This window comes from Sceloporus occidentalis, unplaced genomic scaffold (genome assembly GCF_023333645.1).
Source record: "Sceloporus occidentalis isolate IW3139 unplaced genomic scaffold, rSceOcc1.0.p SCAF_3, whole genome shotgun sequence".
In the NCBI taxonomy this organism is placed as follows: Eukaryota; Metazoa; Chordata; class Lepidosauria; order Squamata; family Phrynosomatidae; genus Sceloporus; species Sceloporus occidentalis.
In genome coordinates, this window is record NW_028316983.1 from 246,307,505 (window position 1) to 246,333,768 (window position 26,264).

Consider the following 26,264-nt stretch of genomic DNA (forward strand, 5'->3'; position numbering starts at 1 on the left):
TCCAGAATGTTTCAAATCAATGTTGGGTATGTCAAGATAAGGAAGGTTCTGTTTTTCATACTGGGTAGACTTAAAAGAAGCCAAAAAGTTATTGGCCAAAGAGTTATATGTTACCAGTGGTTCCCAAACCCTGGTCCTCCAGGTGTTTAGGACTTCAGATCCCAGAAACCCCAGCTGGCTTGGCCAACAGTTAAGAATTCTGGGAACTAAAGTCCAAAACACTGGCCAACCAAAGTTTGGAAAATAAATAAATAAATAAATAAAGGCAGTTTTTATACTGTTACTAGAAATATTTTTGTAGGGTATTATGGAGTAAGTACAGATTACTTCTTAGATATATGATAACAGCAAGAATATTGTTTGCTCAAGCTTGGAAATGGACAGAGGCATCTACAACGGAAGACTCAGTTAGCCTAAATAGTAAAAATTAACATGGGCTCTAAAGGCAAAGCCAATGCAAGACCTCTTGAAAGACTGGAAACCATTTATGGATTTTTTGAGCAATATGAACTCTAACGATGTAATAATTTGTGGTTATGGTTTTTCATAATTTTAATAGCATGATTTAGTTAGATCTGTAATGGTAGAATAATTAATAATTATTTTTCCCATTACAGTCAGGATTGGGGATCACAGCCGGATTGTAAATTAGCTATATGTCCTTTGTTCCCTTTTCCCCTTTTTCCTTCCTCTCCCTTTTTCTTCTCTTCCTTTTTATTTTTTAAATGTACATTACACCATAAATTAGATTGTTCACATTACAAATTAACAGACAATTAAATAAAAAAAACATAAAAGGAATGCTTCATTGCAACCAAAAAAACGACAACGGAGTTTTCCACTGAGCAAAACCGCCTTAAAGAATAGATACCTCTTCATCCATACCTGACCTTGCAACTCAAAATACTGCAAGCCACTCCCCTCCTCTTCCTCCCAAACTCCTGACTTGGAGGGATGTCAATTTATCCCTTCTGCCTTCAAACACCCTTTAAGTGGGGTTAGGGGAGTGGTAATCATTCTGTTTTGTTGCCAATAAAACTGAGTGGGAAGTGGACAGATTTATGTCTGGTTGCAAAGCATGTGCTAAAGCAGCTGGTCCTTGTGGGCTCACCATAGTGAAATCTAATCTCTTAATTGCTTGTCCTATCCTGGAAAGGGCTCTGCATGACCTAGGGAGAAAGCGTGGGCAGCTGCTAACAAAAACAAAGATCCACACTGGGAAGGACATGCCTTGCGATACGGGTATTTCTCTCTTTCAAGTTAGTAATAATATCTAATTCTAGGGCGTGATAAATTCAGTAGAAGCCACTATATACCAACAGGACTATACAATTACCAAGATTTCAATCTTCTAGAGTCAGTTGTGCACCGAAAAAAATAAGCTAACACACTGTGCATGACTACAACCACATAGGAATTACATTTTTGTCATAACTGGGCAGCCAATAGCCAAATCTGGCTCATGAAGACTCCCAGTACGGAACCTGGGACATCCCAGGGCTGGAAAAATAATCAGCTACAAAATGGAAAGTGCATACATCGAAACCTCCAGGACAGGCCACAATGATCAGTTTCAAAGTTTTGTAAATAACTTCTAAATAAGTCTGTAATAGCCTTCCCCTTCTCCCAAACCTTTGACATAAAATAGGCAGGTGTGGCCTGCAAGGATCCATCCAGGGGTTTACAAAATGGGGCAGGTACCCCTGGACCCTCTGCTCCAAATACGTGTTCCTACCCACCCTCACCCACAAGCTTGTGGCATCTGATTTGTTTGTCCCTCCCAGGATCACCATTTGGTTGACATGTTGTGGGCAGAGTCCAGCCTTCCCCTGCTGCATGAAGTTTGGTTCAGTTACTTGGAGATATCTGTAGCCTCTGTGTTTCCATGTTTTGGCCCTCTGCTTGTATTACACCTTGTTGCACAAACAGATCTCAGGAATGCAAATGCCACCAGGTAGCTCCTCCTGTCTCATTTTGAAGGGGCATGATGTCTGTATTAAATTGTGAGTCCTTATTTTTGCAGTTCCACAACTAAATGCAAGCTTTACGGGACTGACACACTTCCTTTGGATATACAGGATCTTCATTTAGCTCTTTTGACAGACCTTACTGGCAGATTTACCCTCCCAAGAATTTGTCCAACCTTTTTTTAAAGCTATCCATGAATTCCCCAATAAGCTGTTCTGTATGATGCATGATGCATGGAGGTCTTCAAACGGAGGCTGGATGGCCATCTGTCAGGGATGCTTTGATTGTGATTTCCTGCATGGCAGGGGGTTGGACTGGATGGCCCTTGGGGTCTCTTCCAACTCTATGATTCTATGATTCTATGATTTCCTTTTGTGCATACCGCAAACTCAATTTAACCAGGAGTGCCTTGGGAGTGTATAGTACTAACTCTTTATTCACATCCTCTACATGGTTCAAAAAATCACAGAGCTGGAAAGAACCTCAAGGGCCATTTAGTTCAACCTCCTGCCATGTGGGGATACACCATTAAAGCCCTTCAAAACAAGCTTTCTTTAAATATGTCCAAAAAAGGTGAGTCTATGATCCTTTGAGGACGTCTAGTCCATTGGTACACAGCTCTTACAATAAATAAGTTCTGCCTAGTCTTTATGAACAGTTGTTGCTGTGTGCTTAAAGTCATTTCCAACTTGTGAAGCTATCACAAGGTTTTCTTGGCAAGATTTGTTCAGAGGGTTTTTGCCTTCCTCTGAGGGTGAAAGACTGTGACTTGTCTAAGCTCATCCAGTGGCTTTCCATGACCAAGTAGGGATTCAAAACCTGGACTCCTAGAGTTCTATCCAACACTCAAACTATTACACCACATTGGTTCTCCTTGGACAGCTTTTCCCATCTGTAAATTCTTTTCAAAGTTTAGGTGGAGTATCCCTTTTGTAATGTGAATCCACCGGTTCATATCCTAAATCCCTGAACACACAGAAAACAAGCTTGCTCCATCTTCTACATGAGGCTCCTTCAGCTATTAAATGATGCCTATCATATCACCTCTCAACCTTCTCTACATGTGATCTATAATCTTCAACCTGCAAAGTTTGTGTGGAAGGGGGTCAATAAGGTCAGTGAGATTGGCATATCCAGTCTTAGTTTTTCTTCCATTCCCCATAGCTGCTCCAACTTGAATGGTGCCTCTCCTGATGGTAGGTCCTATCCCTAGAGGTTTAGCACTAACACAGCCTCCAAACATCTCAAAGCAGCTGCAGAAGGAGAGGCAGTAACATCATTAGACGATTCTTAGCTCCTATTTAAAAAATGATGGATGGATGAGGGTTTCAAAAACAACGGACATAGCCCTAAGGCTACAACTTTGCCAACCTCTGCTCTTCAGTCACTTCTGTCCTTTCCTAATGATGGTCCGTGGTCTTACGCCATTTTTCTCAGCCCAAAAGGTACTCCATTCTCCCCCTCCAATTTCTCAAATGGCCTGAGCTGTGCCATTCCCAGTACTGCAATATCCTCCCTGAGATCAATAAAGGACGACACACTCCATTGCAAAGGTCACAGCAGAAAATGTTTATATAGTGGTGTGATGACATTTGCCATTTTATTTCCAATCTCTGACCTAACAATCCCTAACATTTATTTAACTTGTTTTCCCACAGCGCCTGAGGACACTAAACTGAGTTTTTGAGTGAGTTTCCTGCACAGTTTTCCTTCCTATGTCATGCAAACAGTTTGGGACTCATCAGTGTATGGCTAAACACCATTAAAAACCAGGCAGAAAAGGTCTGAGACTGGGAGTGGGCAAAAGCGTGGCTGCCCTGGGCCCCACTTTTCTAGCTCCTGAAGCCCTTCATCCATTCCCAAATGCCCCCCAACCCCTCCCCACATTTTTTTAAAAACTGACTTAATTTTCTGGCAACCTTTGCCCCCAAATCATGCAGAAAGCACCCTAGACACAGGAAAACATGCAAAAATACTTTCAGCTTAAACCCACCCCAGAACCCCATAGGTCTCCAAAATACCTATTTTCCTCTGCAGTATTCTGAAAATCACAAGAAAAAGTGATACATACACACCCATGGGCTACACCCTTCTACTACAAGTCTAAATTCCTCTGTTTTTCTCTGTAGTGTCTTGGAAAGAGGAAAATAGAGGTATCTGGACTGGGTGGGGGGGTCTTGGTGAGGGCCACCAACTCGGGTCGCTTTAAAAGGGTATCAGATAAATTTATGGAGGACAGGGCTATTTGTTATTTAGTTATTTATTTCCCACTTTTCTTCCATCATGGTATTCAATAACTACTATTGGGGCTATCAATGGTTAAGAGCTATATACAAGTGAAGGAAGGGCAACTGAGTGAGGAACACGTCCTGCTAGTGGGCCTTCCAGGGCTACCTGGTAACTACTATGGGAAACAAGATATGGGACTAACAAGGTTCTCCGCAAGCTCTTATGATAGTTGTAAACCAGTGGAAACAGATGACAACATCTCCCAGAATCTTCTAGCCAGCATGGGCACTTTTCCAAGCTCTGAGTAAGAGCAGACAGTCCTGTATAAAATGGAGTCTCAGGCTATTTTTTTCATACTGCCCTGGCTTGTGGTTTTAGTGGTTTTACTGTTTAACATTGTCAATATATTTTCCAGTTGTAAATATTAATTGAAATCCATTTACCATCTTTATTTAAATTAAATCTACTGCATCTACCTTTAGAAGAAAAATTAAATCCCATTTTGGCTTAATGAAGTTATTTAATAGAAATGTAGAAATGTATTATGTTTGCTTTGTGAGTTTTTAAAATTTATGAAAGGCAAAGAAAGAGATTGATTTCAAGAAAAGTAAGCTAATCTTAATTCCCCAGTTCTTAAAAGGGAGGTTGATTAAAAAGTCATTATCAATTTTAAACATGCTCTTGCACATTCCATACCTCACTCGCAACTCATAGAATAGAAATATTTGATAAGACTTTTATGTCTCCTTGGATAAGGTTTAAAAAAATCTGGAAAAAACTGAAATTTCCTTTACTACTACTACTACTACCGTCTTACATTACATCCTTTGTGGGTAGAGGGAATGACAAAAAAGACTAGACTAGTAAAACAGCTGAAATGAAAAGATGCACAGAAAAATACCATCCTCTACTGAAAAGAGCATTGACAACTATTACTGGGTTAGTTTATCTACAACTTACTGGTCATACTGGTGTACCGTCTGCTATAGATAGAATCACTTTGATGCAGGAGTTCCCTGAGACCCAAAAACTGTTTCAGGGGTTCCTCTCAAAAAGTGGAGGAAGGCTGTTCTAAACCAGTTTTGTGTGTTACACTGCTAAATATGTTTTTAAGCCAAATATGCTTCAATTATTTTCCTCCTTTAAAATATCAAAATTGACTTAACTTGTTTAAAACGATTTTACTCTCGTCCCTCCCCATTTGCGGACTTGGGAGTCCGCGGTCTCGCTCCTTTGCAGGCAGCAAGCGGGGAGGGACAAAATGGTGCACGTGTCTGAAGCATGCGCACAGCAGTGCACATGGGTATGCACCGCCACTGTAACCAATGCGGACTCAAATATTGGTGTTTTTCTGGGTTTGCAGGGAGGTCCGGAAAGAATCAGGAGGGACAACTATATTCATATACTTCCCTGAGTTCTTTATGATATTTTTGTTGTTGCTATGGGTCCTAAATTCAAATTCAACTCATGCCAACCATATTCTACAGTTTTCCTGGTCTCCCACAGTCCTAGTCCAGCACTCAAACCACTACATCACAGTGGTTCTCATCACCATGCAGTCTCCTAGTGTCTTTAAGTCAACGCCAACTTATAGGGGCCCTCTCCTAGAGTTTTCTTCAAAAGATTTATTCGGAGGTTTGTCACTGTCCTCCTCTAAGGCTGAGAGAGTGGGACTTGCCCAAGGTGACTGACTCAGTGGATTTCCATAGCAGAGTGGGGATTTCAACTTTGGTCTCCGAGATTCCTAAGCCAATGCTGAAACCACTAGGCAGAACCTTCTGGTATAGGATGAGATTCAAACATTTTAATAAAGAAAAGAGAAAAGGATAGAATACAATAGAACAGAATACATTTTCTACCAATTGCCTTCAGCCTGTGGCACCTTTTGCAACTACTACAGCAATGATGGAGAAGGATAGAGGAGTCAAATTATGTCAGAAAGCTTTTGAGATGATGGAGTTAAGTAGAAGTCACCAGCCCTTTGAAAGGCAATGTAACAGCTCTTGCTCCACAAAGAGCTTTTCCGTTTCCCATCCTTCTGTCCAAAGTGGAGATTAAGTTTGACAAGCCAGGCAGCCAAGGTAAATGAATGCGTCTAGTGGGGCCAGTGTGGCTGGAATGAAATTACAGGACTCCGACAACACCCTCGGCGAAGGAGATGTTTATGTCTGATTACAGATGCCAAGCACATCATCATTTTGGACCTTGGAGGGGTAGATTCCAACTTCAAACAGACCTGCCTAAGCACCCTTTTCTGTGAAAGACCAAAGAGAGTCTTCAGTCCATGCCTGGCTGGTTGAGTTGCTTGGATATCTGCCATGGTTCCTCCCTCCTTCCTTCTCTGTCTCACACATATATACACACACATAGAGATTCCTCTAGGTCAGAAGTGGAAAACTGGGGGGTGGGGATGGGCAGGGGAAAATACAAGCCCAAATACCTCCATTTTCCTTTGCAGTCCCTCTCCAAATGGAAGCAGGAAGTGATTACTTCCTGCTGCCATTTTTAGAGGGATTAAAGAGGAAAATAGAGGTATCTGGGAGGTAGTATGGGGTTTGGGGGTGCATGTGGTGATGGAATGGATGTATTTTCATGTGTTTTCAGGTGTTCTGCATGGTTCGGGGGGCAAAAGCTCCTGAAAATCATGCCACATTTTAAAAAAAGTTTGGGGGTTGGGAGGCTTTGTGGGACTGGTGGGGGCATCAGGGCCACAAAAGTGAGGTCCAAGGGCACATGTGGTCCACAGATTACACTGCAACCGCTCCTTCTGGAGATATTGCCCCTTTCTCATTTCTTGCCCAGTCCTATATGGAGGAAGGAAGATGGCAACGCCAAATGCAGGGAACATGGACAGCCTGCTCCCCTCCCTACCTGACTGCTTTTTTTTTTTAGGAGACAGAAAATAGCTATTAATGAGAAAGGAGAGCAAATATTGACAGTTTGTTCCACCAGGCATCCGTGCAAACAGCTGGGTACAATTCAAGTGACAAGATTATAGTGCTGACGAGATTTCAGCAGCCGGGTGGCCTTCTGCTTGAAATGCAAGTTTTATAACCTCTGAAACGAGCTCGGAATAATTATTGCCTCCGATGAGCTTTGCTCCCCGAACCACAGTGGGAGGCCGCTTGTGTGAGGATATCAGTGCAGTTATTCCTGCGAGCCAAGCACCTGGCTCTGTACATTGCTGGCTGCCCCTTATTTACTTCACTCAGTTTCTACCCCATCCCCAACCCTAATGCCAAGTAATATGGAGAAAATGGGTGGGTTTTGTACTTCATTTAGAAGGTATGGTGCTGTACAGGGGCATCATGCATTCTGAGTTCCAGGTGCTAAACTTCCTTAATGAAACAGAGTCCCCCAGTCCTTCCCAGAGTTAATTTTTGGACTACATCTCCCAGAATTTCCCAATGGGCATGGCCAAAAACAACTTTTCCAAGCCCCCCCTCCTTCCCCTCTGGAGTGGAATATTACTCCCAGAGTATCCCAGCTGGAATGTAACTTTCCCAAGCTTTGACCCACACAGGATTTTTCTGACTTTAAACTAAACATGGCAGCCTGAAAGATTCCTGCCTTTGGCTCATATTTGTTGTTGTTCCCATTTGCGATCAGGTCAGCTTCGACTTCTTGAGATCCTGTCAATGAGAGACCTCCAAGATCCCAGTCATCCACTGCCCTGCTCAGGTCTTGTAAACTCAGGGCAGCTGTGGGTTCCTTCACTGAGTCAACCCACCTGTAATGTGGTTATCCTCTTTTCTTACTGCCTTCCACTTTAATAAGCATTATCACATTAGAACTCTTTAATGGTAGGGAAAATGAGCAATTTACCTGTAGTGGAGCCGTTGCCCATCGGTGCTGTAATCCCGGTAGATCTCATATTCTTTCTCAAAAACTCCAGGAGGTGAGGAACTGCAAAAGAATGTCAAGGGAGGGGAAAAAATGAGGCTGTTAAAGCAGAGCAGGTGGGAAGTAGCATGGGTCTTCTCACATGCAACTTGGACTCCCTGATGACAAGACTGTACTCTCATTTTCCACTGTATTTTGCAGCATTCGGGTTTGAAAATCCTATTTCATAAACTAAGCCTAGCCAAAGAGGCAGAATCTATGGCCCGGAAGAACAGAGCATCTTTCAGAGACCTTACTGCTTTTAGTCAATAAATCTGAGCCCTCTTTCTTCCAAACGAAGCAACCAAGACAGCTAACATAATTTGACACAATCAAAATTAAAGTTTACACAGTCAAGGAAGAGCAGATAAAAACTACATGAACAGATTAAACATGAAGAGAAGCAGCTGTCTAAGGGCAAGCTTCTCTTTATGACATGGTGGGGCCTAGATTTCGACTAGTGATATTCCATGGCAATTCTGCTAAGTTTCCAAGCTTCTGGCTATGCAACCATAGTGTGACAACACCAGGGCACAGCCTCATGGCCCATCAGTGTTGGATACCTACTTCCACAGAAAGTGAAAAAGGATTTATGCTGGTGCAAAGGGAGATTACCCTGGATTACATCACACACAGGATTCCAACCTAAATGTTTAAAAACCAAGAGCAGTTAAAATTTATTCAGCAGTCATATGTAAGTAGGAAGGTCTTAGGGTCCTGAAGACTAATGGAGAAGAGGCAAAATAGGTTCCAAAACCTGAGAGTGGCCATGGAGAAACCCTTTCCTCATGTCCCCATCAAGTGTGTTTGGGTGTAGGTGAGACTGATAGTTTTCACCTTAAACTTTTAATGCCTGAGCAGAACTGTAGCAAGAAATGCACCCCTTTAGAATATCTCATCCCAGTGCAATATGGAGCTACAAACATTCGACTGTGTCCAGAAATGTATTGTTCTTTTTAAATTGTACACTATCTTGAGTCCCAGTTTTGGGAGAAAGGCAGGATACAAACATAACACAAACGTAATAATACAGCATCTGCTTTGGTATCTGCAGGCGATCTGTTCTGGACCCCCCCCCCAGGATATAAAAAAAGGAGAACCTCGTTCCATTGTTTCTAATGGCACAATGTGCACATGCCACCATTGGAGACAACGGAGCTTGCCATCTGCGGATACTTAAATCCCACTGTAATAACAACATCAACAAATGGGAACCAAATGTGGCCACATAGCCCTTCCTACCTCCTAAAGGGAGTATGGGGACATTTGGGATACTGAGGCCACAATTTGTTCACCCCAGCCAAGACATATCTGTTCTTTGCATCCAATCTGTGTATAGATGCTGAACAGTCTTAGTTAGACCAACGTTGTGAAAGATGTAGTTTCAGGCTTTACCAGTGGTTTAAAAAGAAACCCATCTATTAAAAGAACTGTGTGAGTGTGGTTCCTTTCACATGCGACCACAGGTGGAACTTTTCTGTGGGTCACCGTTGAGAGCACTGAGGAACATGAATGTACAGACTACAAAGCTTGAAATATGCACTGGTTTTGGAATTCAAAGAGAGAAAAAAGATACACCGGAGGAAACGTTTGCATTAATGAGGGAGATTAGGGGATGCTTCCAAAACAAAGAGAAAGAAAGAAGTTGTCCTAATAGGATCGAAATGTTCATTTTAAAAAAAACAACAAAGTGGCAATAAAAATTAGCGTTGACAGAAGCTTAGTTTTAACAAGGCTTTTGAGCCCTAGAATTATGGCTCGCAGAGGTGCTGTGTGCAAATCGCTTAAGTGCTTTCCTTGCTTTCTCCTGAACACATGCTCATGTTAGGCTTCTGCACTTCCCTGTAATGTCTACACTCATGCGCACATGTTATTTCCATGGCCAGCAGCAGTGGTAACTGGTGCGCATGAGGTAGGAGGACTGGCTGATTGGATAATGACAGGCCATGTACTCACTACAGCACCCATCAGAGCCCAAATACAAAACCTATTAGGTTCCATATGCAAACTCATCCTATCCCTCCATGGGAAAGGCTCCAACTTGCCATAACTGGGGGGGGGGGGGGAGAGGCATTCAGAAAGCTGTTGACAGCACCCAGTGATTTGGCTTCCCATCAGGTCAACTGAATTAAGGTTACAAGTCCAATTATGTCCACTTCCACAATCATGAGCAATGATCATCATTTGCCTCTCCATGCCATTTTTCAATGCTGAATTTATCCCCTTGAGGCTGCATCCGCACTGCAGAAATATTCCAGTTGGACACCACTTTAACTGCCATGACTCAATGCTATGGAATTCTGGGGATTGTAGTTTTGTGAGATATTTAGCCTTCGCTTTGGTGCCACAAGAAGCAACAGATCCTGGGATTCCATAGGATGGAGCCATGGCAGTTTGTTGTGGCACCAGAGCTCTCTAACAGAGAAAACTAAATGTCTTCCCAAGATTTAATGGAGAAACTATTCCTCCAACCTGGGATGTGCTTGAGACCAATGGCATGGTCTTGTCTGCTGCACAACCTCACTGTCTGTAGGGAAATCACTGTGCTTTATGTCCTGGAATGGAGGGAAGAGGGTGAAATGGTCAGAGATGCTCCAGTGGTGGATTTCTGCCTGGACAGGCGGTTGGCTTAGATGGCCCTTTGGGTCCCTTCCAAACATATATGTGTATTACAAACAGCAGAAGATGTTACTCATGCTTACACACACACACATACAAATGTAGGGCAACTGGGCAATGGGAGAAAGGGCTGCAAAGAGGAAACAACAAAAAAATGAGAGAGGAGGGGGGGATGACTGTTTCTTTTGGACTCCCTCCAACCTGCCCAGTATGACCCTCAGAGGCACCAAGGTTGCCATGGTCATCAAGAGACTGTAGGAGGAGATGGCTTTGCCTAGGTCAGACAAGAAGAGGATGCTGGACCTGTGAGACTTCAGTCTTCCTTAGAGCTCTTTCAGGATAAGGATGCATCTCCCAGTCAGCAACACTTGGCTCCAAAAGGCTGGGAACTCTTCTCTTCCATAAGCACAAATGCACACATGCGTTCTCTGTTTCTGAACAGTCCTGCTTTGCAACCCTCTAAGGCATCTGCTGCCATCTGCATCTTCCTTCCACAATGAGTACTCAAGATTTGCTCAGACAACTGCAGAGTGTCCAGAAGGCTGAAGGCCCCCATTCATGGAAACTGGATTAAGCTAAACAAAAGCTTTCTATCTCCAGCAAGTTTCGGATAGCAGGGATTAGAGGCAAAACAGGGTCTGCAGCTGGAGGCTGAATTCATCATTGCAGAGTAGCGTTCAGTCCAGGGTCTCCTAAAAGGCAAATGTGTATGATTTGTTCCTTCTGCGGCGAAACCCAGAGCCCTTCAAATCTGTCATCACATGTCCAGGAAGCCTTGCTGCACCCTGAAATTTTACTGTATTTTTCCCCAAGCAAATCTGAACAATTTGGACAGGAAACCCCACACCAGCTCTGCCTGCCAAAATATAATGGGGGAGGGCATCCAACTGTTTAGTTAATTAGCAAAAAGGACACAATTTTTCTTTGCTTTGCTCAGGAGAATGGCAATAGATTGACACCTGTCAACACTGCCTCAGTTTTACAACCACCAGACATCCTATTCACCAGAAGAATGAATGTTTCATCTTATTGGTGAAAAGTGTGACCCCAGATGTTGCTGATTCAAATTGTACCTTAGCCATGAACTCAGAAGGTGACCTTGGGCAAATTACTATATTTATGACTTGAACGCACCATCTGCCATGTGAGTTCATAATAATGACCTGTGTGATAGGACTATGGAAGGATTATCCAGTGCCAAACAGCCCCAAAGCAAATAGTTTATTAGGTGTCTGTCCATGAGAGAAATCTCATTGACAGACACTTTCCCACAGTATGAACCTCTTCAAGAACAACTGAAGAGGCTGCAAGACCCAAAGGAAGAACAAAGACGGGGAAACACAGCAGAAATTCAAAATGCAAAATTGGCAGAAAGAGAGAACTCTGACATGGAAAACAGGACAAAGAAAGGCAAAAATGGGGAGAAACAGAAGCTCCTTATCAGTGAAGAAGGAACTCAAGCTCATACAGGGCAGCCCTACACATGCTGGTACGGTGATTATGAGAGTAGAATTGACAGATAGCTTCTCCTTGACTTTGTGAAATGAGGAGAGAAGGTGGGGTTCCTTCCTACCAAGACTCTTAAGCTCTAAGAGATTCCAAAACGGAGCTCTTCCTGGGGGTATAATCCCTATTTGTGATGTGCAACGGTCATATGAAGCAATGATAGTCTTCCCTTTTAAGGAGGGGTGCTGCTGAAGAAAAGTACAGCTCAGCAAGGGCAACCAGCCAACGTTCTGAGCTGGAACTGGCTGTGTTTCCAGGCCTTGCCAAGATTTTGTTTGGTATCAAAAACTGACACCCACCACCTCCATAAGCTAATTGGTGATAAATGATCTACAGCCAAAAAAGCAGTTCCGGTCCTTTACCTGATGGGTTCCAGCATCCCCTCAAAGCAAGTGGTAGAATAAGACTCCTAGAGCGACAAAATCTATCCAGACCAAACCAGGACAAACACAACCGATTCTCATGGCTGGATGACTCTCTCTCTCTCTCTCTCTCTCTCTCTCTCACACACACACACACACACACACACACACACCTACCTGATGGGGAAGTAAACTGGACAAGGGATCCCTGTAATAACAGAGGGCAAAACCAAGGAAAGCGGACTACACTGTGTATCAGTGACCCATCTCCCATTGTGATGAAAACTGCACATGCATATTAGTAATAGGAAAGTTTTCCATTCCCAGGAGATAATATTTTCCCAGCCTTGAAATACTAAACTAAAACACTGTCCAGCAGCACATACTACACACAAATTAACCCATTCGGTTCTAGAACATATATGTCTGGTGGCACACCAGGGACTCAGCAAGAGGCCAAGAGGCAAAGATAGCAGCAACTCACCATTATTTACCGATACTGGCCAAGCAATAATTGATTATTCTTGTTGTGCGCCTTCAAATTGTTTCTGGATTATGAAGGCCCTAAGGCAAATCTATAATGGGATTTTTTTGACAAGTTTTGTTCAGAGGTTTGTCCTTGCCATCCTCCGAGGCTGAGAGAGTATGACTTGCCCAAGGTCACCCAGTGGGTTTCATGGAAAGAGTGGGGAATTGAACCCGGGTCTCCAGAGTCGTAGTCCAACATTCAAACGACTATACCATGCTGGCTCCCATGACATAATGGTACCACTCTATTCTGCTCTGGTCAGATGTCACCTAAATGTTGTGTGCATTCATGGGGACCACAATATTCCAAAAAGAATATTGACAAGCTGGCATATGTCCAGAAAAGGATAACCAAGATCATCAAAGGTCTAGGAACCAAGCCCTATTAGGAATAACAGAGGAAACTGGACAAAACAAAATCCACAATCCATAAAAGAGAGATAACTTTATTGGTTAACCAAGATGCGCAAAACACATAATGCAAGCTTTCAAAGCTCACTGGCTTCTTTATCAGGCAAAAAATGATTTAAAAATCATTTTTATTGTTGTTGTGACCCTTCAAGTTGTTTCCTACTTATGGTGACTCTGACCGAGTTTTCTTGCCAAGATTTGTTCAGAGGGAGGTTGCCATTGCCTTCCCCTGAGGCTGAGAGAGTGTGACTTGCCCAAGGCCACCCAGTGGGTTTTATGGCCAAGATGGGAATTGAAGCCTGGTCTCCACAGGAAAAGAAAAGTGACAAGTGTTGGAGTCACAGACCTTAATTTTGTATCAGATGTTGTCCTGTTGTTGTTCAGTTGGTTTGGAGGGATTCTCAGAGGAGGCAGAGGCCCTTCCTCTCTTGGCCATTTGGGGAGAGAGACAAAGGACAGTAAAATTTAAACTCCATTAGGAGCAGTGAAGTAACTCCTCTTGGGATTCAGGGTGTCTCTGTTTTTTATGAAGCCACAAGCCCCTTCCTTGGATTGCTGGCTATGTTTAGCTTGGAGACTACTGAGAGGTGATGTGATAGCCATCCTTAAATAATTGAAAAGATGTCATAAAGAAGATGGAGTGCGCTTGTTTTCTGCTGCTCTAGGGACCCAGATAAGAATCAACAGATTCAAACAGCATAAAAGAGAGTCCACCTAAATATTAGGAAGACCTTCCTGACAGTAAGAGCGGTTTGAAAGTGAAATGAACTGCACTGAAGGGTGGTGGATTGTTCTTCATGGGAGGTGTTTACATCAAGGTTGGGTGGTCTTCTCTCAAGAAGGCTTCAGTTGTGTATTCCTGGATAGTGGACCAAAGGAGGACCAAAAGTCGGGACCACTGGACTAGATGGCCCCTTTTGTCCCTTCCAGCTCCATGATTCAGGGACTGCAGGGAGAGCTTGTGCCAAATCCATAGGGTCATCCAGGTCACATTCCTCTTCCGCAGCCCTCTGCCATACCTCTCACCATCCTCAAGCTCCATCTTCAGTCATAGGGCATTCTGGAAAACTGATTTAGAGGCAAAGAACAGCTGAACTCCTTCTGGCAGATGTTACTGCCTATATCTATCTTCCAATCCCTACTCAAAAGCAAGCCTTTGGCTTCACACCTTCATCCTCACCAGGCAGTAGCGGGACATTTTGCCTTTGTTGCCTTGCTCAAGGACTTCACCTTTCCTTTTCCACTTTTCTGTTTTGCAAAATGGGGGCAATATATACGGTATTTTTTATTAATAATAAAAAGGCAGCTGTGTGAAATGTATATCCCCATGGATTATAGCTATTGCTAAAGTTTAATATTTTGTGTTCATTCAGACATTTTATTAGTTTTTTATGGGTTTTAAAAAAGATTGTCACACATCCATCCCCGCAGGAACTGAGCAGGCTTTTAAAGCAAATCTTAATAGGTTACTTGCCTGTTTCTAGCACATTCCCATAACCCAAAGGCCAGCTTTGACATGGCAGTAGCCTCGGCAGAAGAGGATCTGAAATTATTCTTGTAGACACCATACCTGAAACTAATTCGTAGACTAATTTATTCTCCAGCAAGATTCCTATAGCTTTTGCCCACCAGACTGTCCACAAAAAGGGAAGGAGGGGAAAGCCTCTGCAGATCTTCAGTTGTAGAATAACCTGACACATGTTTCTCCAGCGAAACAAATAAAAATTCATTTCCATGGATGCAGACTTACAGGATAGTGACATCCCTGCTGATATTTTAGAATACCACATTCTGAGTTCCTGGCATGAGATAGCAAAACTACAATCTAGTCACAATTAAAAACTTAAATTTCATTAATTTCAGTAAGATTGGCAACATGTCCTAATATTTCTTCCACAGAAACTGACAAGAAGAAAATCCATGCTGTATCAGAACCAAAAAACTGACTAGTCCCATATGCTATTCTCAGCAGAGGCTGGAATCTACTTGTAGCATGTGACTAAGGTACAACTAATGCTACATCCGCATTGCAGAAATAATCCAGTTTTACACCACTTTAACTGTCATGGCTCAGTGGCATGAAATACTGGGAATTGTAGTTTGTTGTGGCAGCAGAGCACCGTGGCCGAGAAGACTAAACGTCTCACAAAACTACAGCTCCCAGAGCTCCACAGTACGGAGCTATGGTAGTTAACGTGGTGCCAAATTGCATTGTTTCTGCAGTGTGGATGCAGCCTAAATTACATTACAATAATGAACCAAATATTTGGGGGGGGGGGATGGGGAAATGGTTGAAAATATGTGTTCTGTGTGTCCAAAAACCCTGAGGAAAAGAATTCTCGACTGAAAATAATCTGAGAGTTATTCCATGCAATATTCCCAGGTCTGTGCAGGAAACAGGTCTTTTAATAGGATGTGCTTTACCTTTATTTTATTTCAGGTTTTCAATTCAATACATTTTACTTGGTGTTTCAAGGAAAAACAAAAGGAGGGTGGGCATGTCTATCTACATACACACATCAAAATAAAACAGAATACATGAAATATACCCACAGTTTTAATTTATAATATTGTCCCTTCCCATCTCCCACCTTCTCCCCCATTTAAAAGAATATTTTTGGTTTTTAGATGTTATAAAAACCATCCTCCAATGTTATAAGTATCTGTGATGTTAATTTGTAATTATGAGACTGTAAGATGTGAGATTGTGAGCTTTCAATATGTTTTTATAGGATATTTTTATACGAGGTTTTTAGTGGAATGTTTTTTATTGTATATTATGCTGTAATATTGTATATTATGCTGTAATACATCTGTATTCGCCTGTGAACCGCTTTGATCTCCTAGGGAAAGCGGTATAAAAATAAAGATTTATTATTATTATTTATTATCTTAAACTGTTTTAAATATTTTCATACTATTGTCTACTGAATCCATATATTGTTTTAACTGTATATTATTTTAATTCTACTCTGTAATCCACCTTGATTCTCATAGTGGGAGAAAGCCTGGATATAAATTAAAATTACAAACAAACAAGGAACCCACCTGGAGATGACATATGGCCATCCTGATAGCTTAGCCTTAATCCAATACAAACAACTCAAAGTGGTCACTAGTAGACCACTGTTGGTTGCAAGTCCATGGCAAATGTCCAGGAAAGAAAGAAAGATATGTGTGCCCATGGGTAGAAATACATTACTAGTCCCTGACATGTCAGGGGGAAAAATGCTATTCTCCCACAGACTGAGAAGCACTGGCCTAATCCTCTATGAATTTGCCAATCCACTTTTAAAGCTCTCTGTGTTGGAGGCCACTGGCATGCAAGAAATATGTAAGACTGTCTTATTATTTGCCTATGCATGAAAAGTATTTCCTTTTACTATCCTGACACTCTCGCCACTAGGACAACCCTGAGATGGGACTGTATGGCTCTTGCACAATGAATGGGAGAAACAAGTTTCTGTTGTTGTCTGTCTTGAAGTCAAGTCCAGTTTATGGTGACCTTATCATAGGGTGTTCTTAGCAAGATTTCTGCAGAGGTGGTTTGTCATTGCCCTCCTCTTAGGTTGAGAGGGTGTGACTTGCCCAAGATCACCCAGTGGGTTTCCACTGCCAAGTGGGGATTTGAACCCTGGTCTCCCAAAGCCCTAGGCTTCTGCCAACTGTAAAATTAATGCAGTTTGGCACCACTTTAACAACTGTGGCCCAATGCTATACAATTCTGGGATTGTAATTTTGTGAGATATTTAGCCCTCTCTGTCAGAGAGCTCTGGTGCCAGACTACAAATCCCAGAATTCAGCAGCATTAAGCCATGACAGCTAAAGCAGTGTCAAACTGCATCAACTCTGCAGTTTAGATGCAGCCCTAGTCCAACAGTGAAAGCACTACATGACACTAACTCCATTGCTATGAGCAACTGTGACTTTTATCCTAGGGTTTTCTCTATTCCAGCGCTACAAACCAGGTTGGCCCTGCAGAAGAAAATACTCCCTTAAATATATTCTTGCTTCTAAACATGAGCTTTGAAAACTTCTCCGCCAATTTGTCAGCCAGCGTCCACAGAAAACTGTCGAAATGCTCCCCTGCCTGTAGAAATCCATCTCCCTCCCTAGAGATGCTGCGGAGACGCTGCCTCGTCCCCCTTCCCTGGCAAACCTGCTTGTCACCTTGAATGCTGAGCTCTGACAGGTCTTGTGCTTCTGAAGCAAACAAGCTAAAGAGGTTTGGACAGGGAAGAATGGAAGCAAGAGGCTGGAAAAGGACAAAACCTCGCTGTGACAGGAACCTGCATGAACACAAAGCGGTCGCTCAGGTTGAGAGGCGTTCATCCTGCCAGCGAAAAGCCACTAGCATGTCATTTGAGGAAAAACAGCAAATCTTATACCATGGACCTCTTGAAAGCTCTGTTGTTCTCTAACGTTGCCATTTTAGATTGCTTGGCAGATTTGGGGGGAGTGTTAGTGAATTACTATCTTCTCCCAGGTCCTTTTCTAGTCCCCCTGAGAATCAGTGGTTTCTGATATGATAAATGCCTGCCATCCCACAGGGCAAAATCCAACGTAACCAGATCCATAGGCCACAGCTGGATTTGCATTGCATCATATTCTCCTCTCCAAGATCAAGGAATCAATTTAGGATTCCGGCTAGGGATTCCTTCTAGCCAGTCCAAACCATCACCACCCAGCTCAATGCAGGACACTGCGACAATGCAAACTTTGGTCCGCTAGATGTTTGGGACTTCAGCTTCCAGAATTCCTGGCTGTTAACCAAGCTGGCTGGGGCTTCTGGGAGTTGAAGCCCAAAACATCTGGAGGGCCAAATTTTGGGAATCACTGAGCTACAGCATCCCTGTAGGTAGCTGTCTCGCTTCTTTGGTTGTATGGCTAAACAGCTCATACTGTCAAGAAGTTCCTCCTAATGCATAACTGAAATCTACCCACCTCATCCCCTGTGACATAAAACCCTATGACCTGGTCCTACCATGTGTGTAGCAGAGAAGAGGCCTGCCCTTTCCTCTGTGGGACAGCCCTTGAGGTATTTAAAGAGTATGATCATGGCCCCCTCAGTCTTCACTTGCCCAGGTTGACCATGATCAACTCCCTCAACCTTTCCTTATGTGTTTGGTTCTGCATACATACCTCTTACCATCCTTTTTTCATTTTCCCAATTTGGGACTCTAGGCAGCTCACAACAGGTGAAACAAATAGCGTTTAGCAATAGCATTTACTGTATATACTGATGTATACGTCTAAACTTTTTAGTCAAAATATTGACCCCAAAAACCTGAGTCAACTTATCCACGGGTGAATGTAAGTACTGTACTTTAACTCTCATTTCAAAAAAAGGAACCATCCCCAGGTAAAAGGCAAGAGTGTACTCTGTTCTGGAAGCACTGACCCCCTTCTGCTCTCACATCCATCCAGCATTTAGTGTGAGCACAAACAGTTATTCCTGCTGGAGTTCTGTAAGTTCTTTGGTATTGATTTCCTTTGCTTCGTACATCCTTTGTTACATGCCCCTAAATTTTACCCTCAACATATCCACAGGTCATATCAAAATCCATAATTTTGGCCCCAAAACATGTCCTCTTCTGATACATGAGGTCGACTTATAGTCTATATTTGGTACATTTCTATACCCCCTAATAGTGAACTCAGCACTCTCTAATTGGTTTACAATCTGTAAGCCAATTGCCCCCAATAAGCTGGGGGCTCAATTTACCAACCTACAAAAGGATGGATGGCTGAGTCAACCTTAGAGTCCTGGAATTGAACTCATAACCATGTGGCTGCAGAACCAGCATTTAACCACTGTGCCACCAGTAAAGATGAAGAGTTCATGAACCCTTTTGCATTGGCACATATCTCCAAGTGGAAATGTTATTAGATCTTAATCTAACCCCATAATCATAGATAAAGAACAACACATAACCTGATTAAACAAATGGCACATTAACAGGATGCATTTATCTATCACTGGCTGCCTATTCGCTTCCGGGCTCAATACAAGGTGTTGGTTTTGACCTATAAAGCCCTAAATGGCTTGGGCCCAGGGTACTTGGAGGACCGCCTCTCCCCACACAATCCACCCCGCACACTCAGAAACTCTGGGACCAACTTGTTGGAGGTTCCCAGGTCCAATTTGACCCGAACCTCACAGAGGGCTTTTACCACCGCTGCCCCTGTACTTTGGAATAAGCTCCCTGCAGAGCTTCGCTCCGCCGCCTCGTTAGATGTTTTTAAAAAACAGCTGAAAACATATCTATTTCGGCTGGCCTTCCCACCTTAAATTGTTTGTCTATTTCTCCTGCCCCTTTTTTCCTCTGACCCTGGATTGATGATTGTTTTTGCATTTTTCTATTGCCCCTGATAGATGTATCTTTTACTTATCGTCTTCCTGTTCCGGCTTTTGTAATTATGGTTTTTAACTGTTGATTGAATTTTACCTGTATTGTAATGTTTTTTATAACTTTGTAAGCCGCCCTGATCATTTCTTGGAAGGGCGGGGTAGAAATAAAATTTATTATTATTTATTATTATTATTATCCACAACTATCAATATCTACCAACATTTAACCATTGTGCCACCAGGACTCCCTAACAAACATAGCTAAATATTCACAACATACAAAAGCTAAAAAGATATCTGGGGGAGCTGTCTTGGCCATATAGCAAGATAAAGTATCTGCTGGGAGATTTCTGCATTCTCTTTCCCCCTCCTGATATAGATAGGGATTTAGATATAGATAGTCAACTTTTGTTTAAACTTCAAGCTATCTGTACTTGTGTTATTTTTTAGTAAGTCTCAGTTCTTGAGGAAGTATAGTTAGACAAAGACACATTTTCTGCTACTCTGCTTTGATATTTTTGATATTTAAATATTTTCCCTGTCCAAAAGGCTGAAGCCTTAGGAAACTCAAATTGTCTTACAGTATCATCCAAAAGACACAAGACACCAATACTTTTATTGGGCCAATCAAAATGCACATTATACATGTTGCAAGTTTTCAAAGCTCCACTGGCTTCTTCATCAGGCAAAGGTGTTAAAAATGATACAGGACACACACAAAAGCTGACGATGTTGGTCCTATCCCTGGCTAAAAGCTAAAAATGTAATTCAACTATAAAAAAAGTAAAAGCTGTCAAAAACATAAACCACTATAAAGAAAATAACAAACAGAAAATCCAGCACATTGAGCAAAGCCTTTAGTAATCAGTTTTGTAAGGCCTGCCAAAACAAAAAAGGCTTTACCTGCCTAGAGAAAGACAGCAAGGAGGGGGCCAAGCTAACCTCTTTGGGGAGGGAGTCCCACTGGCGGCAGCCACAAAGAAGGCCCTCTCCCCTGTGCCCACCAGCCATAACTGTGAGAGCGGTGGAACAAAGGGAAGGGTCTCCCCAGAAGATACAGGTCAGTGCATAATGGAGAATATGATCCTTCCAATCACCTGGACCTCAACGTTATGCCTTGGTTGCCTTCTCACCAGGTCCCTCCTCAGACCAGCGTCACCTTTTGCTCCTTGCCTTTCCTAAATCCTCTCTTGCTGCCATTGCCCAGGACACTGCCCAGGAGGGGGGCTTCTTCTCCATCTTCTTCTTCTTTAGGCCTCCCCACCACCATGGCTCTCACATCATCCAGGGGACAAGAATCCACACATTTTGCCTTCTTTCCACAGACTAACCAAGAGCCCAAAAGTCAGTGAGGTCCAAGGGCAACCTGCCATTTGTGCCTCTAACAAAACCAGCTCTACGCTTTCATCTGTGACTCAGAACAGCTTCATGGAGATAATTAGCACCAATTAGGAATAAACCATCTCTAACAGAAGGAGGGGGAAGTGATGGTTGCTTGCCAGAGGAGGTCCAGCAGGAGAGAAGCACAGCTCTTTGTCCTTGGAAGCAGGACGCTGTGACTCTGTTTCGGACACGGCAGAAAACACTGCGCCTCTAGACTGGGGTGGGCATGGTGTAGCCCAGTGCAACATTTGAGATTCCCAAGGTCCTTGGTCTCCCTCCAAGAAATTGATTTAGAAAACTTTCTTTGAACTAGAAATTTCCCACACCATCATCTAGAGCAGAGATGAGGAAGGTGTGGGGCATGAGTTTAGAGTCCCAATTCTAAGGGGATCTTTGTGGGTTTTTTGGGCTATGTAGCCATGTTCTAGAACAGATTATTCCTGAATGTTAGGTATTAATTGTAAACAGTGTATTGATTCTAAACTCTATCAAGCCATTCAGGAGAGGAGGGGGGAGGAGGGAATGGGGCATATGCCACATTGTATATATGTTAAAATAATTTAATAAAGATATTGCACAGAAAAAAAAATTCCTGACAATTTGCCAGCATCTGTGGCTGGCATCTTCAGAGAATGAATTTTCTGAAGATGCCAGCCGCAGATGTCAGCAAAACGTCAGGAAGACACTTGTTGTGGTTATGTGCCTTCAAGTCCTTTCTGATTCATGGCAATCCTAAACTGAACCATCATGGGATTTTCTGGGCAAGATTTGTTCAGAGGTGGTTTGCTTTTGATTCCCCTGAGTATGACTTTCCAAGCTCACTCAGGCTACTGCCACGCTGCAGAATTAATGCAGTTTGACACCGCTTTAAATGTCATAGCTCCATCCTATGGATTCCTAAGAATCGTAGTTTGTTGTGGCACCAGACCTCTGTGACAGAGAAGGCTAAATAGCTCACAAAATTACAAATCAGAGAATCCCACAGCACTGACCCATGGCAGTTAAAGCAATTCTGCAGTGTAGATGCAACCCTAGTGAGTTTCCACAGCCAAGTGGGGACTTGACCCACATTTTAATCAAAATCTGGGAGAAAGGGAGGGTATCAATCAGTTGGCCAGAGGATTATAAGCCCACAAGGCAAGGCAGAGTCACTTCTCTATGCCATGCAGCACACTTGTTCCAAAAGGAGTGCACAGGTCTTCCAGTGCCATTCCTCCAGCTCCCTCAGGCACGTTCCTCTCCCGCCTCCCGCTGCTGATCTCCAAGATCTTTTGCTGGAAAGAGACTTGTCAATTGGCTTTCCAGAAACAGCTTGGCAGCCTGCCCAAGAGCATGAAAAGAGCCCGACATGTTTGAGCGAGAGGCACAGAGCCTGGCGGGGGATCTTGGGAAAGCAGAGAAGCAGCATCTGCTGTCAACAGCAGTTCCGGCAAAGGCTTCAAGCTTTGAAGGAGGGGGGAAAAATCCCATACGTTTCTTGCATGGCAGCACTTTCTCTTGCTCTTTCTTGTATATACATACACGTGGCTAGCAGCTTTGTCCAACAGCTTCCTGCAAAACAGAGGCTTCTGGGAGTAAGTAAGCTAGAAGCATCCCTGTTTCCAGATGCCTGTTTTAGAGATGGAGGCTTCCTCCCTACACAGCTGCTTCTTACTGATGTTTCCCAAAACAAATGTACTGTATTTTTGAAGCCTTACTTCAATTGTTAATTTATATAGAGAGATCCTGTAGCACCTTTAAGAATAACTGAAAAAAAGAAACTGCTAGCAGAGCTTTCGTAGACTAAAGTCTACTTCTTCAGGTGAATATGTTAATTTATAAGAATGCATCTAAATAATTAGAAGTCTATGGTCCCATACAAACAGGCCAAAATAAATCTGCTTCAGGTAACTTTGAAGGTATGCTGTTTAAATGATGCATGTGTTTTAAGAGTCTGGAAGCTGCGCCAAAGCCACAATCCAGTCCTAAGGACTTGAGCGCAGCTTTGGCGCAGCTTCCGGACTCTTAGGACACATGCATCATTTAAATAGCATACAGTGGTACCCCAGGTTACGAAATTAATTCGTTCCGCCGCCGCTTTCGTAACCCGGAAACTTTCGCTAGCCGAAAAGCCCATAGGCGCTAATAGCGAAAGCCGCGATTTCGTGCGAAATCGCGCCGAAAAGCACCAAAAATTTTCTTCGTAACCCGGAATAACCTTCGTAACCCGGAACTGTTTTTTTCAATGGATTTTTTTCGTAACCTGGAAATTTCGTAAGGCGGCGCATTCGTATCCCGGGGTACCACTGTACCTCAAAAGTGACTTGAAGCAGCTTTATTTTGGCCTGTCTCTATGGGGCCTATGTTTCCCCACAAAGGTGTGCAGATGTAAAATAACCATAGTTATTTTTACCAGGGAGCTAGACCAACCATGGCCAGGCATTTCAATTCAAAAGATCACCACCTCTTTGATTTCAAAATGACCTGGGCCAAAACTAACAAAATGATTTTCAACAGAGAGAAATGTGAAACATTACACTTGGGCAGTAAAAATGAAATGTGCAGATACAAGATGGGTGACACCTGGCATGACAGTAGCACATTAGAAAAGGATCTATGAGTCCTAGTAGACCACAGGCTGAATATGAGTTTGCAATGTGTTGTGGCAGCTAAGAAAGCCAAAGCAATTCTAGGCTACATCAATAGGAGTATAGCGTCTAGATCGAGGGAAGTACTGTAATACTGTAGTACCACTCTGTTCTGCTTAAGTCAGACCTCACCTGGTCTGGGTACCACAATTCAAAATTCAAAAAGGATGTTGACACAATTCAAAAAGGATGTTGACAAGCTGGAGCGTGCCCAGAGGAGAGCGATCAAAATAGTGAAAGGTCTGGGAACTCCCAAGCCAATCAGGAATAGCTTAGGGAACTGGTTATGTTTAGTCTGGAGAAGAGAAGGTTAAAGATTGACATGATAGCCCTGTTTAAATATTTGAAGGGGTTTCACATTAGAGGATGGAGCAAGCTTGTTTTCTGCTGCTCCAGAGACTGAAGCACTGAACAATGCATTCAAGCTACAGGAAAAGAGATTCTACCTCAACAAAGAGCCCTGGTGGCGCAGTGGTTAAATGCCTGTCCTGCAGCCAATCACTCAAAACCATAAGGTTGCGAGTTCAAGACCAGCAAAAGGGCTCAAGTTTGACTCAGGCTTGCAACCTTCCAAGGTCACTAAAATGAGTATCCAGATTGTTGGGGGCAATTAGCTTACAGTTGTAAACCGCTTAGTCCTTGTTGGTCCAGTATGAAGCGGTATATAAATGAAGCTGTTTTGAACATTAGGAGGAACTTCTTGTCAATAAGAGCTGTTCAACAGTGGGACACACTCCCTCAGAAATTGTTGGAGTCTCTCTTTGGAGATCTTTAAGCAGAGGCTGGATGGCCATCTGTCAGGGGCACTTTGACTGTGTCTTCCTGCAAGGCAGAATGAGGCTGGGGTCTATTCCAACCCTGTGATTCTCTAATTCTTGATTTGTTCCTGTTTGGCACTGAGGTGCTATCTTTTTTCAGGCATTTTGGACAAAAGGGAGAATTTTTGGATTCATAGACTGAAGACCCTAACAGCTCATGGCCTCAACCTAGAAGTAATACCGTCATCCATTGACAAATGCTGATAACAAAGTATTCTAAACTATCAAATTTGATGCAACTCAGTTTCATTGTTTGCAAATGAAGAAGGTAGAAGCCAAAATGTTTTGCTCATTTTATAATTTTTAGGTCTGTTTGTTAATTACAGCAGGCCCTTGGTATCTTCTGGGGTCTGGTTCCGGGACCTCACACAGATACCAATCTCCATGGATGCTCAAGTCCCATGATATACAATCTGTGTGTGCATGTGTGTATGTATCAGTGTGTGTGTACAGTTGACATTTGTTTGTTTTTTGGATTTTTTTTAATTTCACACTGTGGCTGGATTAATCTATGTATGCACAATATCGAGTGTACTTCTACACACACTCCGAAACATACACACATGTACACACAGACAAAAGCATATACACTGCTTTGTTTATATTAATGAAATAGCCTAAAAGATTACCAAACACCCTGTACTTTCTCCCGTGTTAAATATCCTGAGATTCCAACACCTAAGAGTGCTTAAGTGGACCACTGATGCTAAGTCGGAATATACTGTTGATCCCAAATTGGGAGTTTAGGTAACCAGAAAGGGACCAGAGGGACCACCAAACAGATACAGGTGAGCTGACAAACAGCAAAGAACCCTATGTCCCTCAAACTAAAGAGACAGGAATGGAGAACTACATCTGTTTCAAACAGCAGCAATATAATCATCTTAGCTTTGCTAAGGCTTTCTTCCTTTGATGTGGAATTGCTTCTACCAAGGGAGGATCAGAGTTAAAAGATATTCCCCCATCAGCCTTTGGTTCATTGTGGCCACTCTGATCTCTTGCAACCACTGAAGTTCAAGAGAGCAATGATCAAAACAGAGGGCAGAGGTTCTCTCCTCGAAAAAAAGACATTATAGTCTTTCATGGGGGGAAGAAGGAAGCACAGCCCAGCAAGAGACAAAGGTTCCCCACAGTTATGCCAATTTACCATCCCTTGTTCTTTCATGAACCCAACTGGAGACCCGGGTCACCTTTAAACCTAACCGATCCACAGCCTACTGATCCAGCAACACCGGTGTTATTAAAGTCCCTGTTAAAAGTGGCGTAGGGCAACAGTAGAGTCAGTGGCAAATATAGTAATCTGCAAATAATCAAGTCCATGAATGCTTAACCCACAAACATGGAGAGACAACTATGTAGACTCTAAGAGGTTCAGCTAATCATGGTCCTTAAAGAAATACACCTGGCTTGCAAACACATTTGTCATATGTACACTTGTTATAAGAGCCAGCACAGTGTAGTAGTTTGAGCTTTTGACTCTGGAGATTAGGGTTTGAATCCATGCTCAACCATGGAAACCCACTGGGTAACCTTGGGCAAGGCACCCTCTCTCAGTCTCAGAGGAAGGCAAAGGCAAACC

At 42.9% G+C, this 26,264-nt stretch overlaps 1 protein-coding gene across 2 annotated transcripts in view; it reads right to left on the reverse strand.

The window, feature by feature from the left end:
* LOC149317722 (rho GTPase-activating protein 39-like) overlaps nt 1-26,264 on the reverse strand; it is a 244,710-nt gene that overhangs the window by 85,655 nt on the left and 132,791 nt on the right. For both annotated transcript variants that reach the window (XM_089518076.1, XM_089518075.1), the window contains exon 3: nt 8,023-8,103. In XM_089518076.1, the coding sequence (XP_089374202.1) occupies nt 8,023-8,103 (81 nt within the window). The remainder of the gene's footprint in view (nt 1-8,022; nt 8,104-26,264) is intronic.